Source organism: Carlito syrichta, unplaced genomic scaffold (assembly GCF_000164805.1).
Source record: "Carlito syrichta isolate Samal-C Ts95f unplaced genomic scaffold, Tarsius_syrichta-2.0.1 Scaffold315125, whole genome shotgun sequence".
Classification (NCBI taxonomy): domain Eukaryota; kingdom Metazoa; phylum Chordata; class Mammalia; order Primates; family Tarsiidae; genus Carlito; species Carlito syrichta.
Window position 1 is genome coordinate 383,803 of NW_007259221.1, and position 16,322 is coordinate 400,124.

Consider the following 16,322-nt stretch of genomic DNA (forward strand, 5'->3'; position numbering starts at 1 on the left):
TTCCGCCTCATCCTTCCAAGTAGCTGGAACTACAGGCACGCTACCACGCCCGGCTAATTTTTGATTTATCATAGAGATGAGGTCTCGCCAAGTTGCCCAGGCGGGTTTCGAACTCGCGGGCTCAGGCAATCCACTCACCTCAGCCTCTTCAAAGTGTTGGGATTACAGGCTGAGCCACCTAGCCCGGCTCGACTAAACACTTTTAAGGAGATTTACATCTCAGAGCTTTTTTGTTCTCTCTTCAAATAAAAAAAAAAACCATTTAGATAGCTGTCAGTATGCTAATACTTCAGATTTACTCCACAGTGTCTATTCATTCACTTAAGGTCCTAAGATATCTAAAATGTAGCGACTAAATGCAGGATACTGAAAACTTCAAGGCAGGAATAGAAATCGAATGCTCCTACACATAAAAATAAAAGACCTACAAACTTCTCAGTGAAAGATTTTGCAAAGTCTACATTAACTACCCCCTTTCTCTCTACTTCTTTTTTGTTTTGTTTTGTTTTTTGTTTGGGTTTTTTTTTTTTGAGTTGGAGTCTCACTCTGTCGCCCAGACTAGAGTGCAGTGGCCGCTCCGAGCCACCGCAGCCTCGACCTGCTGGGCTCCGGCGATCCTTTCGCCTCAGTCTTCCAGGTAGCTGGAATTACAAGTGTTCACTACCACACCCAGCTAATTTTTTGATTTATTGTAGAGATGAGGTCTCACCCAGTTGTACAGGCGGGTCTCGAACCCGTGGGCTCAGGCAATCCACTCACCTCAGCCTCCCAAGGCGCGGGATTACAGGCTGAGCCACCGAGCCCGGTTTCTCTCTACTTCTAAATCAGAAATACTTATGTTGACAATAAAATTGAAAGAGTTGGGATGGTAATATCTGTCCAAAGTAATCAAAACTATTGTCAAAGTCTAGCTGACACTTTTTTCCTCTTTTTCCTGTGTTTGTTTCTTCTGTTTCTCAAATTCATCATTTTTAAAATTTTACAGTTCATCAGTGATAATATGATTTATCAGTGATAAACCATTTTACTAATTTCTGAAATGAAATAATTGAATATAAGGTACACTTTTTAAAGGATAGGTGAAAAGTAATTTAGCTGACTAAAGTAATGACGTAAGTTCTGTTTCTCCATACTCTAGCAACAGCAATTGAAAAATTCTTTTTTCTATTTTTTTTTTTTTTTTTTTTTTTGAGTTGGAGTCTCATTCTTATCGCTCAGGCCGAAGAGTAGTGGCATGCTCATGGCTACCGCAGCCTCGACCTGTTGGATTCTGGTGAACCTTCCTTCTCAGCCTTCCAAGTATTTGGAACTACAGACGTATGCCACCATGCCTGGCTAGTTTTTGTGATTTACTGTAGAGACGAGGTCTCACCAAGTTGCCCAGGCTGATCTTCAACCCCTAGGTTCAGGTAATCCTCTCGCCTCAGCCTCCCAAAGTGCTGGGATTACAGGCTGTGCCACTGTGCCTGGTCAACAAATTCTTAAAGACACATAAAAGCACTAAGCTACTGGTAACTTATATTATTTTTATTTATTTTTTTAGTTGGAGTCTCACTCTAGTCACCCAGGTGGAGTGCAGTGGCACGCTCACAGCCACCACAGCCTTGATCTGCTGAGCTTAAGTGATCCTTCCACCTCAGCCTTCCAAGTAGCAGGTACTATAGAACTATAGTATGTATAGAACTATAGTATTTATGTATCTATAGTTCCAAGTAGCTGGAACTATAGATACATAAATGCCTGGCTAGTCTTATGTAATTTATTGTAGAGATTAGGTCTCACCAAGTTGCCCACGCTGGTCTTGAAACCCCAAACTCTGGTAATCTTGCCTCAGTCTCCCAAAGTGATGGGATTACAGGCTGAGCTGCCTAGCCTGGCAAACCTTATATTATTTTTTAAAGTGTAGTTTATATAAAATTGTTACCTTTTGAAAAATATATTTACATATCTTTTCAACATAATTTTTAGGCATACTTCATTTTTATCATCACAACTATTCTCTAAATTAGGAAAAGGATTATTATTTTCATTTTACATGAGTCTAGAGAGGACATCAGACTCAATATAACAGACTCCAAAATATGTGGCTAAAATAAAGCTAATATAATCTAACCAGGTGTTACCTAAATTTAATTTATTATTTAAATTTTTCTCTTTTCCCAGTGATTGGTGTGCTGTCTACTTTTAGCACAACATGAAAAAATGCACTATTAATTAGTTAACATACAATCTTTATTAATTTCTACAAATTAAGATTAGTTTAATATTTTTCCATTCCTACTTCAACGATTACAACAAACAATAAACATACAAAAAGAAACTTTAAAGAACCAAATATACCCAAGACCAGAAGTTAGGAACCTATTTGTTAATAGTTATAGATATTCTAAATTATCAAATTAACATTTTTGTTGTAGTGCAATATATATATATAAAACATAAAATTTTGAATTAACATTGAACACATTTCCTCACCAATATTGGGGTGCTTCAAAAGACGGCAGATTCTAGCTTCCCTTTCCAGTTTCTGATGATCTATATTAAAAAAAAAACAGACAAATAAATAACAATAAAGCAAAAAAGAATAACACAATAAACAGCATACCAAAATGACATAAAGACTTATCATTTACTTATCCTTTGATTTGTTTTTAAATAGTGATCATATAAATTTGGAATTCAGTGAACAGCATACAATTCAACAATCTAATTTTCTTAATTTAATTTATTTTATTTTATTATTTATTTTATTTTGGCTTAATGCTTGATAGAGCTGAATTTAGGTCAGGCTGGAAGAAATGGCAGAAAAAGCACAAAACAATACTATTCTTTCTTACCTTTGACTTAAATACATATTGCTACAACATAAGTAATCAAACATACACATACCCATGTAGACCACAGGGTGTACATCTGGAATTGAATTGCCAATAGAGTCAATGGTAAATAGGGTAATTTTAGTTTATCTCTAACAGAGAAGTATTCCCTGTTCAGTCATATGTTCTGTCAACTACTCTTCATACAATTGTTGGTCCAACTTCCTAGCTATCTGATGCTCTCCCTAATACCAAGGATCTCCCAAAATCCCTGGTTGCTTGCTCATCTTCACCTTTCTATGTTTCCTTAAGCATTTATTTAAAGGATGAACCACTGTAAACCTGCATTTTAAGAACTACTTTGATAATTTTCTACGTGGTGGTACATATACATATAATTATAACCAAATCATTCACCAAAGCACAAAATAGATAACAGAGAGGGACAAGAACACAGCAGAAACACATGTTGATGATAGAACTAGCAATGGTCATTAGTGGAGAGTCTTTACACAGAACATATTATTTAAACATTACAACAATCCTCTGAGATAGGCAATATTGTTACCCCATTTTATTTATTTATTTATTTTTATTTCTTGAGTTGGCGTCTCACTCTGTTGCCCAGGATGGAGTGCAGTGGCATGCTCATGGTCACTGCAGCCTTAACCTGCGCGGTTCAGGTGATCCTTCCACCTCAGCCTTACAAGTAGCTGGAACTATAGGTATGCACCACCACACTCGGTTAATTTTTTTATTCATTGTAAGACAAGGTCTTGCCAAGTTGCCAAGGCTGGTCTCGAACCCCTGGGCTCAGGCAATTCCCTTGCCTCTGCTTCCCTTGTATGTTTATTGTTTGTGCTGGTAATACAGGCATGAGCCACAGTGCCCAGCTGTTATCCCTATTTTAAAATATAAAGACTAATAGCAGTTGAACACTACTGCCTTGATTCATACAAAGGACTCTAGCAATTTTACCCAGTATTTGTTTTGCTATTTGTAATGCAACACATGTCAACATGTATATAAATTTCAAAATAATTTTTTTAAGGCAAATGATGTCTTAGTTTTATTTTAAAATAGTTATGACCTCAAAGATTCCCTAAGAGTTTCAGGGACTCTCTGAACCTGTAGACCATACTCTGAGAACCACTGGTATATGTTATAAAGAACAATTGTATACAATAATTTTTTTGGCAATTTAGGAAAATATTAAACACATTTAGTGTTATTAGTAGCTCAAAGTATTAATAACAGAGTCTTAATAAATCAGCATAGCCTTGGAGAGGGTCTAAAAGTGTATCCATTATATCTGGATTGCCAAATATAAAGATGAATATTTTTTGACCTTACCACTATCTAAAACTATACCTACTTTGCGTAAATGCAAATTCTTCAAATCTCCTATCTTTTTAACAGGTTCTTATTCTGAAAACAAGCTACTGCTAGAATATTCTTATTTAACACTTTACAAGTAAACACCAAAAGCTAAACCACTGAAAATGCATCTAACACCATTACCTTAAACAAATACTATAAAGTGTTATATGGAAAGCATATCATGAAAGACTTATGCTTATGGGGATTATAGTTTTGCTGTGGATACAAAGGTATGTAAATATATGTGGCAAACCATGTGATATCTATGTAAATCACCTGAAACTATATAATCATATTAAAATAACAAAAAACAAAGAAGCCAAAACCACTACAAACAATAAATTCTACAGGGTTTTTGCTATGGTAACATACATAATTATAGAATTTTATATAGCCTATTGTTATGGGCTGAACTGTTTCACAGCAAAATTCATATGTTTAAGTCATCCTAACTCCCTGACTACAAATGTGACTGTTTTTAGCAATGGAATGTTTAAAGAGGTTATTGAGTTAAAATGATGTCATTAATGTGGATTCTAACCCAATACGGTGGGGGGGAACCCAAAAAACCCCATAATTTATTTATAAAAAGTTGTGTATTTATTCTTTCATGTTTAAGCTTCAGTCACCTTCAAGTACTCATTTAATGCAGTGCATCTATCAGACTTTTTCCACTGCTCATGTAGCAGGAAAAATAGAGAGATCATGACCATTCCAGCGGGCCCAAGGGTCCAAATCGAGCACCCCAGAACAGGAGAAGTGGGGTCTTATACCCTTATTTAGGTAAGGGAGGGGGTCGTGTTGAGTTATTACATACTTCCTTTGGAACTTTACAAGGTTATACTCAGCAAAATCAGATTTTTCAAAGAACAAATGGTTTCTAGGAACTGCAGGCTTGTAAACAGTCAACTTCAAAAGGGGGGTTTTTAGATAAGACTCTTTTCCATTTCCATGAAATGGCCAGTCTCTGGGCCATTTGACCTTTCTTAAACAAAACCTGGCGGTCTTTAAAGTTGCAACTTGCCTTTCAAAAGGAAATACCTTTAACTGCTAGCAACCCCTCCTCCTGCCGCTGGGGGTTATTCCAGGTGATTGCCATAAGACCAACTGCTGATCCCGGACCAGCTACATGTGTTTCTGGGTGTATTCACTCAATCATACAAGAAATATATTTGAGCATTTGCCACATCCTGCCACACTCAAAACAGGTTTGAAACTTGTTACTTTTGAGGCCTTTGACTGCTTCTTTCCTTTTTTGTTTCATTTCTTCCACATCAGCAAAACATGTCCCTTTGAAGGCTTTTTCATCCAGGGAGACAAAAGAAAGTTGCTTGGAAGAGACTGGGAGAACAGGGAGGGTGGGGCATAGGGGTCATGCCATTTTTGGTGAAGAACTGCTGAACACTGAGCATGGTGTGGGCAGGTGCACTCATTAATCATCCATCATGAAATGGGCAGATGTGTCGAAAGACTCTCAACAACAACAAAAAATTCCCTGAAGCCGAAGGTGGCCACTCACAACAACACAAGCTAGTACACTGGATGCTGATAGGTTCCTAGAATACTTAACTGGTGGGGGAACCTTGTACTATAAGGGGCCCATGCTTCAAAAATTTATTCTCTTTTTTAGGTCCCTCCCGTAATGTGAAAAAACTATTTCACCAACATGCACAGAGGAAACACAGGGAGAAGACAGACATCTACAGTTCAAAGAGAGAAGCCTCAGAAGCCCTTTAGCCTCTAGAATTGTAAGAAAATAAATTTCTGTTATTTAAACTTTGTTGTGGTAGCCCTAGCAAACTAATATACCTATGTTTATAACTAATGGTTTATATTACCTATATATACTATTTGTTTATATACCTAATATACCTAATAGTCTTCTATTACTATATATCAAATATCACAAACTTAGAAGCTTAAAACAACACACATTTATAATCTCACAGCTCTATGGGTCAGCAGCCTGGGTACAGCTCAACCTAGCCCTTTGCTTTAGAATCTCTCACAGGGCTGCAATCAAGGTGTCAGTTATGGCTGGAGTTTTATCTAAAGTCTTAACTGGGGAGGCTCTGCTTCTAAGCTTGCATGCTTGTTGGCAGTACTTAGGTCCTCAAGGATTGTCGAGCTGACGGTCTCAGTTCCTAGTGGGCAGATGGCTGGAAGCTGCCCACGGTTCTTGTATGTGCCAACTTGGCAACTTGTTTCATTAAAGCCAACAAAGGAAAGGGTATGGAAAGCAAGAGAAAGTCACTATCTTTGTAGCCACAGGACCAGCCCAAACTGGGCCTACTTTTTTGATAAGAGAATGTCAAGTTACCCTGCAGGTTTAACAGAGCCCAAATTGCAAGGCATGTAGCCCAGGAATGCACAACAAAAAGAGCTTTGATCTCTAACAACACCTGGAACCAACAATTCCTCCCCGAGATACCAATCAGACAGGGACACAATCAGAACTTGAATGCTGGAAGTCTTTCAGAAGCAAAAGATTTGTTGGACAGAAAGATCTAGGACTAAAATTCACTTCAATATATTCCACCATAAATAGTCAAATTTGAAGCCTTCAAATCATACCCTGCCAAGTCTACATTTCTAATTCCTTTTCTTTGCTCTCTGACCTGTTACAACTTGCCCTAGACCCCAAACTGGGGAGACACATTTGAGATGCATCTCCCGTCTCTTTGATGGCAGCTTCTCAATAAAGCCTTTCTTTTCGCAAAAGCTGATACCACTGTATTGGTTTCTATGCACGTTGGGTAGTTAGCCCATTTGTTCAATAACATCTTATCTAGCCTCATCACAGAAGTGACATCTCATAATGTTTGCTGTATTTGATTGGTTAGAAGCAAGAAACTAGGGTGGCCCAATTTCAGCGTACAAGGGCATGAACACCAGGCAAGCATTACTGGGGCATCTTTTCTGTCACAATAGACTTTACTATAGTCTGATAAACTTTCTCTCTGACAAGCAGCTTAATTTACTTTTTCTTCCATATAATTATGTAACTTAGTGATCTCTTATGAATCACAGACATTCTGCACTCTCCAACTGGGGCATGTTTTGACATTCCAAACACAATGACATACCTAAATTCTGGTTTTCATTAAAGCTAGACAATGATGGAAATGCACATCACCTGGTACGCTTCACCTTCAACATCAAGTTCACAAGTTTTCTTTTAGAGTAGGTAGGTGAGGAGTGGAGTTTAAGTACTTGTTACAGTATTACCAAAAATCAAATATCTGTATTTATCCAGCTAAGAACATGAATTAGTTTTACATTTAAAGTTTCCTTTACTTTTAATTGAGTTAGCAACAGAAATCATACACCCTGCGTCAGCATTCCAAGTTCTCACAACTACAATGGCAAGAGGCAACAATAGATTATAAAAGATAAGACATTCATAATAATGTTGGGCACCATTTGAAGATTTTCTTTTATCCACAGGCCCTGAAGCTATTGTAGAATCTGCTTCAATTATCATTTAATATTTATTCAAGTACTTGAACTATAATAGTTTGGCTTTATTCTTTCTTTGAAGTTCAAATTCATACTATTATGTGAATAAAAATATAACCTTTCAGGCTGCAATCTTGTCAGGTATTATAAGGTACATGCTGTTAGCAATATATGATTGAAGACCTGCCATTTAAACAAAGTTTTAAGGAAAATATTTTATCATCCAGTTTTGACATAAAATCAGTGGGGAATAATATTACTCAGTTCAGAGACGTCTGGGAAAACATTTCCTGAAAATTTGGGTGAAATGTTGTTATTTCTTCCCAGTTAAAATACTTTTTTTTAACTTACAAAATATTTTATTTCAAATGCAGTGAAAAATGTGAATTCAGACCTAATGAAATAAATCCTTCACTTCTGTTCCAAACCAAATTTTAATCTTTATGCAAAATAGTAACTCTGATCATAAGTGCAAATTAATGTGCTAGCCTTGTTTCACTTTCACACGGCAGGATCACTAAAGTTACACAAAGCAACAATTTACCTGTCTGGCAATATCAGAGAACAAGTTTTGTCAGTAAACAAATTTCAAAATAAATGTCCCCTAAATATCCAAGCATTAAAATGTTAACCTGGTTGGGGGAAATCTAACAGCCATTACTTTCTTAAATGGATGACATATAAAATAACTTAATCTTTCTTGACACCACAGGGTCATAATTATTAGCATTAGTTATTACTCAGCTATAATCCAGGGAAGCCTACAGAGGTCTAAAGACCTACAGGTCCCTGCCCCACCTACCAAATGCCAAGAGAGGGGTTTGGGCAGTGGGAGGAGTTTAATTTTCTGCCATAATTGGTCAGTTACCCCACTTCCCTCAACACACGCACATACAAATATAAACATAAAACCTAAGGACGGCTTAGGTTTGCCATAGTCAAGCAGGTTGGACTCTGAAAGCTTCCTCCACAAAGAGAATCCCACTTCTAAAATAATCTTACATCAAAATTATGGAGGAGTTCTCCCTCAAACCCATGAAAATGAGGTGTTTAAAATCTAGTACCACTAATTTTTGTCCTGCTGACCTTTCAGCTTATTGGCTTAAGCCACTGCGTTCGCCATTCTTATCTCCTTGGTTCTTGCCTTCCTTGGCCTTATGCTTCAGTTTTAGATCAATGCCTCAGATTTCTCTGTTTTTGAGGGCAGGTTAATCCTGCCGCTCTGGTTTCTTTACTACAACCAGCCCAACTGGATTTTCAATTGTTTCGCATTTGTCCTATTTCCAAGAAACTACAGTCTCAAGCAAAAGACACTACCCTTCCCCTCTTAGAAGAAACCTGGCTAGCTATTCATCCTCAGAAGGGGGGAGATCAAACAAAATGGACCTAAAGTATTTTAAGTTGTGTATTGTTGCATATGTTTAGGATACTTTTACTATTTCTTTACAAGCTTCTGCTGTCAGCTCCTACTTCTGCGAATATCTCCAATACATAAAACAGTTTCAGGGGCAGATAACAGGCATTAAAACTGGCAGTTATTCAGTGTTATAGTATACCCTAAATGTTTCAAAAATAAACAAGAATTCAGGAAAAACTTATTTGTCGGAGTGTAAAATTTGTAAACAAATTAAATTGACCAGCTTTATATAAAACTTACTATATTATTTTATTAATTCATTTCACATATCCAAAACATATCTGTTCCGAAAAATAATTTATCATATAAAATTGTTTAGAGAAAGCTACTGGATAATATATTTATTCTCTTTCCCAGAACTGTAAAGGATAATAATATTTGATGGCATCATTATTGTGCAGTCCTGTAGGAGAAATATTTTCCTTCTTCTACCAGAATAATGACATTCATTCAGAGTTACAAAAATACTTTAACAAAATTATGAGACTGTAAAACAAAATCTATATCTTAAGGTTTTGGTTCAGTCGTAATTTAAGTGAGGATACAACTTGTAGACCTTTTAAAATTATGAACAATAGTGCACAAAAAGTTTTTTTTTTTTTTTAAGTTGGAGTCTCACTCTGTTGCCTAGGTTGGAGTGCAGTGACACACTCATGGCCACCTCAGCCACGAACTGCAGGCGACCTTTCTGACTCAGCCTTCCAAGTAGCTGGAACTACAGGTGTATGATGCCACATCCGGTTTAGTTTTTGATTTATTGTAGAGACAAGGTCTCACCAAGTTGCCCAGGCTTGAAACCCTGAGCTCAGGCAATCCTCTCGTCTAGGCCTCCCAAAGTGCTGGGATTACAGGCTTGAGCCACCAGGCCCAGCCTATACAAAATATTTTTACATAAATGTTTATTTACTGTCTGATCATATAAAATATCTACATAGCTACTGAGGTGATGAGAATACTGTTAGAACCTAATCGAAGTCTTAGGAGAGCCCCTCAGTAATCCACTAGTTCTAGGTGATAGCCTAAGGGGAATTTGAACTAAGATTTTACCCCTTGGGAGAAGTTGGAGCAACAGGGTATATCTCAGGATACCTGGTGTTGAAAAGACTGTTGCTGGACTATAAGAGTTCCTCTAGAAGATAGTGGAAGGAAGGAAGTAGGAAACACTGCTTTCCCTCCTTGTAGCACTACTTGACATTAGCCAGCCCTCCTCAGTTCTCAGCCTCTGTGATGGTGTTGCCATCTTCCTCTCACAAGAGTGCCTCTGCCTGCCTTTGTGTCTATCCGTCTGCTAATGTGACAACGTCACTCATTTCCTACTCATTTCCCGTTCTAGGACAGGGAACTAGAGTGCAGATTAGAATTGCACCAGTTTAGTCAGACTTGCCCAGCTCCTTTATAGCTCTGCCCTGAGGGCCCACGGGTAGCCAGTGAATGGGAGAGAAAGTTAGGTGACAAAAATGTCATTACCACCCACCTCCTTGACAGTCTAAAGAGGCTGTCAAGCCTGAAACAGGCCTGACCTGAGGGGAGAAGTTTTCAATGACATTACACAGGTCAGGACTTCTAAATTTCTGAAATGAAACTCTTCTTGTGACTGAAAGGAATTGCAAAGTTCCAAGAGCTACCTAAGACTTCATAAAGGGCAGATGTATATATGTATCTTTTTGCCGTGGGTCCGAAGCTGACAAGGAATATGGTAGTTCCCAGTTGCACTCCATTAAAGCTAGATAGTTAGTTAGTATTCTGATTACAGCATTTTAATATAATAATATATTAATATTTTCTTTAACAAATATTTTCTTTAACAAATATAAATATTTTCTTTAACAAATATGTAGCCATCTAGAATTAAAATTTACTAAATACTATTTCCTTCACATCATCCCTCTGTTTTTAGAGTTCCTTGTCCGTGTCCCTTTGGAAGCAGAGCTAGGAAGAATAGTCTAGGTAGACTATACTAGAGCGTTGGTTAAATATGCTTGCATACTTTCCAATCACCTAAAATTTGTCTAGATAACTTACACTTTAGGAGTGTATCATCTTATTCATTCTGTTATTAAAATTATAATGTATCTGAAATGCAGGATAAAATTCCCCAGACTGAAGGGAGTGACATTCTTTTTTTTTTTGAGTTGGAGTCTCACTCTGTCACCCAGACTGGAGTGCAGTGGCCGCTCCCGGCCACCGCAGCCTCGACCTGCTGGGCTCCGGCGATCCTTCCGCCTCAGCCTTCCGAGTAGCCGGAATTACAGGCGCGTGCTACCATGCCCAGCTGATTTTTTGATTTATTGTAGAGATGAGGTCTCGCTGCCCAGGCGGGTCTCGAACCCACGGGCTCAGGCAATCCACTCACCCCAGCCTCCCAAAGGCGCGGGATTACAGGCTGAGCCACCGAGCCCGGCAAAGGAGTGACATTCTTAACTCATCATCATTCCAGACGCCTTCCTACATCATTCATTGAGAATAAATCTCTACCTTTTACCTAGAATGCTCTGCCTCAATAAGTGCTGCATCATCTGGGACATACATTTGGCATTGCCATGGCATTCCAATTGGGTCAGAACTAAAGCAAACCCTGCCTGCCTTGATGCCCACAGTTTACAGGGAAACACATTAAATACCACCTAAATTGACTGTGGCTCCTTCTAAACTCTGAAAGAGGAAGGCGCCTCTGCGTGGCTAGCTTTAAAGTCAGCAAAAGCCTGCCCTGGGCTGGACAGTTAATTTCCATTCCCACACGAAATTAACAGACTCACTACCCACCTGTTGAGTCGGCAGAGTGACACTGAAAATAATTTCTGGTTTGTGTTAATTCACAGAAATTATCAGAGATAAAATAAGGCTTCCTAAAAGCTGGAAAGGAAGCAAGGGAGTCACAGGAGCTTACTGAATTTTTGTGTGTCACGATTAAAATAAATAAATGGTTACCTCTTCCTAGGGAATAAAACACTAGCAGCACTAAGGTGAAACTCCTTAAAACTTGAGACTCTGTGAATTCTGCCTAGTGACCTGAAAATAAAGGAATGTGACCAGAAGCCTCTGAAGAGAGACCTCTGCCTTCACTTCTTGCGGTTGAATGGAGCGTACTGCTAATATCCACACCTACATATTCCATCTTGGACAACTCACCTATTTCCTATACAGTAAATCTCTTTTGCTCTTCACATAGCCTAATTCCTGACTTATTTGTCTCCACCTTTGTTTTACCTTCTCCTTTCATTTTGATATTATTTTTAGAAAGTCTTACTGTAAGAAGAATAGATTCTATCTTAATATATATGTGTGTCAGCTAAAATAAATAAATGTGATGTAAAACTCCACTACTTAGATATACCACCACTTACATTTTGACGGATGTCTTTTCCTGGGCATATACATAGCATATTGTTTTTGACTTTAAAATACTAACTTATCCACTTTCATAAATTGGCTAGATCCCTTGGGTAATTACTTAGTACACAGAGGTTGCTCGCTGGTCAGATAAGTGAATGAAGAATGATAAAAGTGTACCAACATGAATGGGGGAGTGGGCATGGGAAGACCCTTTCCCAGTGCATGCCCATCTTATCAGAGCATGTCCCTCAGTGCAGTTTCTGTCCAAAGGATCTAACTAATTGGCTCCTCAAGTTCCCATAGAATTAGAGGGAAATTAATTAATCTGACTAAAAGGCTCACTTTGGAAAAAAGCAAAACATGAGACTGCTATGTAAAGAATGCATATGCTAAGATAACTTTAGTCACAGAGTTAAAATTCCAAATAAAGTTTAAAAAATTGCAGACTTTTATGAAAATAAAAACAATGGCACCCTCCATCTAAAAGAACTGTGCTGTTGACTTCATTCACAATTTATCACTATGCTTTATTCATCGTCTACCACTTGCCTTTGGGAAAGCCAAGAAGTTCTGGACAGGCTCTATACAGGTGATTAAGACACAATTCCTGTCATGTTGGAAACTACAACTCAAATGGGAAGATTCCTTTAGTTCGGATTTTTATAACTCTGTATGATGTCCAAAATTCAATTAGAAAATATAACAAGGAAAATCCAGAAACTTTATTTCTATCATAACAAACCATTCAAATCTTATGAAATGCTTATTGGCACCCTAGGTGATTCTCCATCCCCCTCCTCGTTCAATGGCTTTATTATTAAAGACTTGGTATCTAGCCAGTCTTCACTGAAAGACTGCCACCATGCTGGGATACTTCAACAAACACAGAGCTAGCTGGTCCAACACTCAGTTTTTCATCTCCTTGACCTCCATGTCTCCAGTAATCTTTACTTCCACCCCATTTCAATCACTACTCTCACAGTCATTCTTTAAAACTCGGTCATCCTCCTCTGGCATCAGGAAGTTAAAAATCCTAGTCTCTGACCACCAACTGCTCACTTTCCAAATTGTTCAATGTCTCCTAGAATGACTTTTTTTCAAACCATCAGGACCAGCAGTCCACTGACTTCTCCACTTTTCCCAATCTACAAGTCCTCTTTGTTATTTACATCCGTATGCACTTTTTTCCCTAGCCATACTGGCCTTCTTTGAGTGGCTCAAATATGCCTTTTAAGGAGTTGAAAATATGCCACTCCAGCATATTGACTAACTTGAATTAAAGGCACTTGAAAAACAGCAGGTGCAAGATCATTCTGACCTTCCTTCTGTTTCTTAAAAGTAGGAAATGTAAAAGGTGCCCTCCCTATACTAGAATGAAAGCAACATTCTTTTCAAGGACGGAAAGTTGAGCCCAAGAGAATTCCGTACAGACCTTGCTAAAGTAATTGTCTCTTAAGCCTCCCACGTAATTTAGTTGCTTTTTCACATATTCCTTGTCCAATTCAGTATATAAGTGATTTACTCTAACAGCTTCTTTTTGTCTTCATGAGGGCTCCCATGCAGTGTAAAAGTTGCATTAAATAAAACTGTATGCTTTCTTCCTACTGATTTGTTTTATGTCAACTTAATTCTCCGGCTTAGCCAGAAAGAAACGCTGAAGGGTTAAAATTCTGCCTTGTTCCTCTCTACTGTGTATTTGACTACTTCAGAACCTTTATGAATGCTGTCCCCACTGCTGAAATACACATCACTCTTCTGTCTGATTTTTATCTGTTCATTCTTTATATCCTAATACAAATATCTTTTCTTCAAGAAAGCCCAACACAGTTAAATCCCATATTATTGGCTTTCATACACAGCACAAATTTGGCTTTTTATAGTACTTGCCACATTTGTGATTTCTATTCAGTTTTAAATGTTTTTTAATGGTCTGACTCTGCAATAAAGTTAAGGCCCAGGACAGCAGGATCTGTGTTGACTGTTTTGTTGACCATTTTATACCAGTGCCTAAGACAGTACATGGCACATAGCAAATATTCACTAAATATTTATTAAATGAATTTATTTAAAAAAAACAGACGATGATACAAACAGGAGAGTGGAAGTAATAGAATGAAGACTAGTCCTGATGCAACTTGACTTACTTCATTCTTCAGGGAACTTACTTGTCTTACTTCCTTCAGACAGACTATCTGGCCAATCAATCTAGAGGCTGCTATGAGTTAAGACAGGGGAGTGTCATCTGAATAAGAAGACCCCATACCAACACTGGCCACTGGATAAAAATTGAGCAGACTGTGAAAAAGTCAATGTTTATTGGATTGACAAAAAATAGGATTACCCATTAGATTATCAGAAGGCTAAAATTGTGTGTGTGTGTGTGTGTGAAAAAGTCTGAAGTATAGGCCTTGAATTAAGGAAAGAAATCAGTTGAGTAAAAATAGTTCCATGTATACAGAGAAAAAAGTAGCTTTTTGTGGTAGTAGAACATATAAAAATCTGATAGGGATATCATGCTAGTGTTAAGTGGAAAATATGTATAGAAAAGTATCTAGTAGTATCTTAATAAAGCTTAAGAGATCAATCAAAACTGTTTTTTAAATAGCTACTTGATAGAATAACTGTCACAGAAGTAAAGATTTTAAAGCTATGGTAGCATTTCAAAAAACTGGAATATGTTATAATTTTATTATATTATTTGATAATTTCTTTTCTTTTTTTTTCCAGTTGGAGTCTCACTCCATTGCCCAGGCTAGAGTACAGCGGCACACACACTCACAGCTACCCCAGTGTCGACCTGCTGGGCAGTCTTACTCCATTGCTCAGGCTGGAGTACAGTGGCACACATGCTCACGGCTACCCCAGTGTTGACTGCTGGGCTCCGGTCATCCTTCCACCTCAGTCCCAAGTAGCTAGAACTACAGGCACATGTTGCCATGCCCGACTAATTTTTTATTTATTGTAGAGACGAGGTCTCGCCAAGTTTCTGGGGCTGGTCTTGAACTCGGGGACTCAGGCAATCCGCTCGCCTCGGCCTCCCAAAGTGCTGGGATTTCAGACTGAGCCACCGAGTCCGGCCTATAATTTCTTATATTAATAGAATTTTATTATATAAAATATATATTATAATTTTATTGCGTTATTTTATAATTTAATGGTTCTGGTAAACTAAAAATCAGGTTACCTAAGGGCTAAATAAAAAAAAAAAAACTTTTTTATATGCATTATCATTAGAAATCCTTATAAATTTTGTTAACTTATACTCTCTTTTTAATGAAGTCCTGTGAAGAAGAAGTTTGGTGAGACTGACTGAGCCACATGAGCAGCAGGGCAGGTGGATGAGAGAGCTCTTCAGAAGGCTCTGGGCGGACCCTGGGCAACTTTCCTGACCTCACCGACCATCAGTCTCTTTAGCTGTACAGAATGAAATCATAGTGCCATAGGAGACCCGCAAGACCCAGAGCCCTTGAGGCATCTAGTCCTCTTTATGACATCAGTAGGCTAAACTAAAACCTTTTCCATTTCTGTGATTCTGTGATTCTTTGTTTCAGCTTTGTATTTTAACTGATGTAATAATTGTACGTATTATGGGGTTCCAAGTGATATTTAATACGTGTATACAATGTTTAATTATCAAATTGAATTAATGAGCATATTCATCACCTCAAATATTTATCACTTTTTTGTGTTAGGAACATTGAGAATCCTCTTTTCTAGCAATTTGAAACATACAGTAAGTTATTAACTATAGTTACTCTATAGTGCTATAGAACACGAGAACTTAAACCTCCTATCTAGCTGAGGTTCTGTGATTCTTAAAAATCTAGGGAGAGATGAGGTACATCTAGCCCAAGGGCATTTTCCTAGCCCAATTTTTTTTTTGGAATATGTATTTAAGTACAAAATACAAACAGAAA

General features: G+C 37.8%; 1 protein-coding gene across 9 annotated transcripts in view; it reads right to left on the reverse strand.

Annotated features, from left to right (window-relative positions):
* CAMK2D (calcium/calmodulin dependent protein kinase II delta) overlaps positions 1 to 16,322 on the reverse strand; it is a 323,725-nt gene that overhangs the window by 206,012 nt on the left and 101,391 nt on the right. For all 9 annotated transcript variants that reach the window (XM_008072334.2, XM_008072337.2, XM_008072331.2 and 6 more), the window contains exon 3: positions 2,476 to 2,535. In XM_008072334.2, the coding sequence (XP_008070525.1) occupies positions 2,476 to 2,535 (60 nt within the window). The remainder of the gene's footprint in view (positions 1 to 2,475; positions 2,536 to 16,322) is intronic.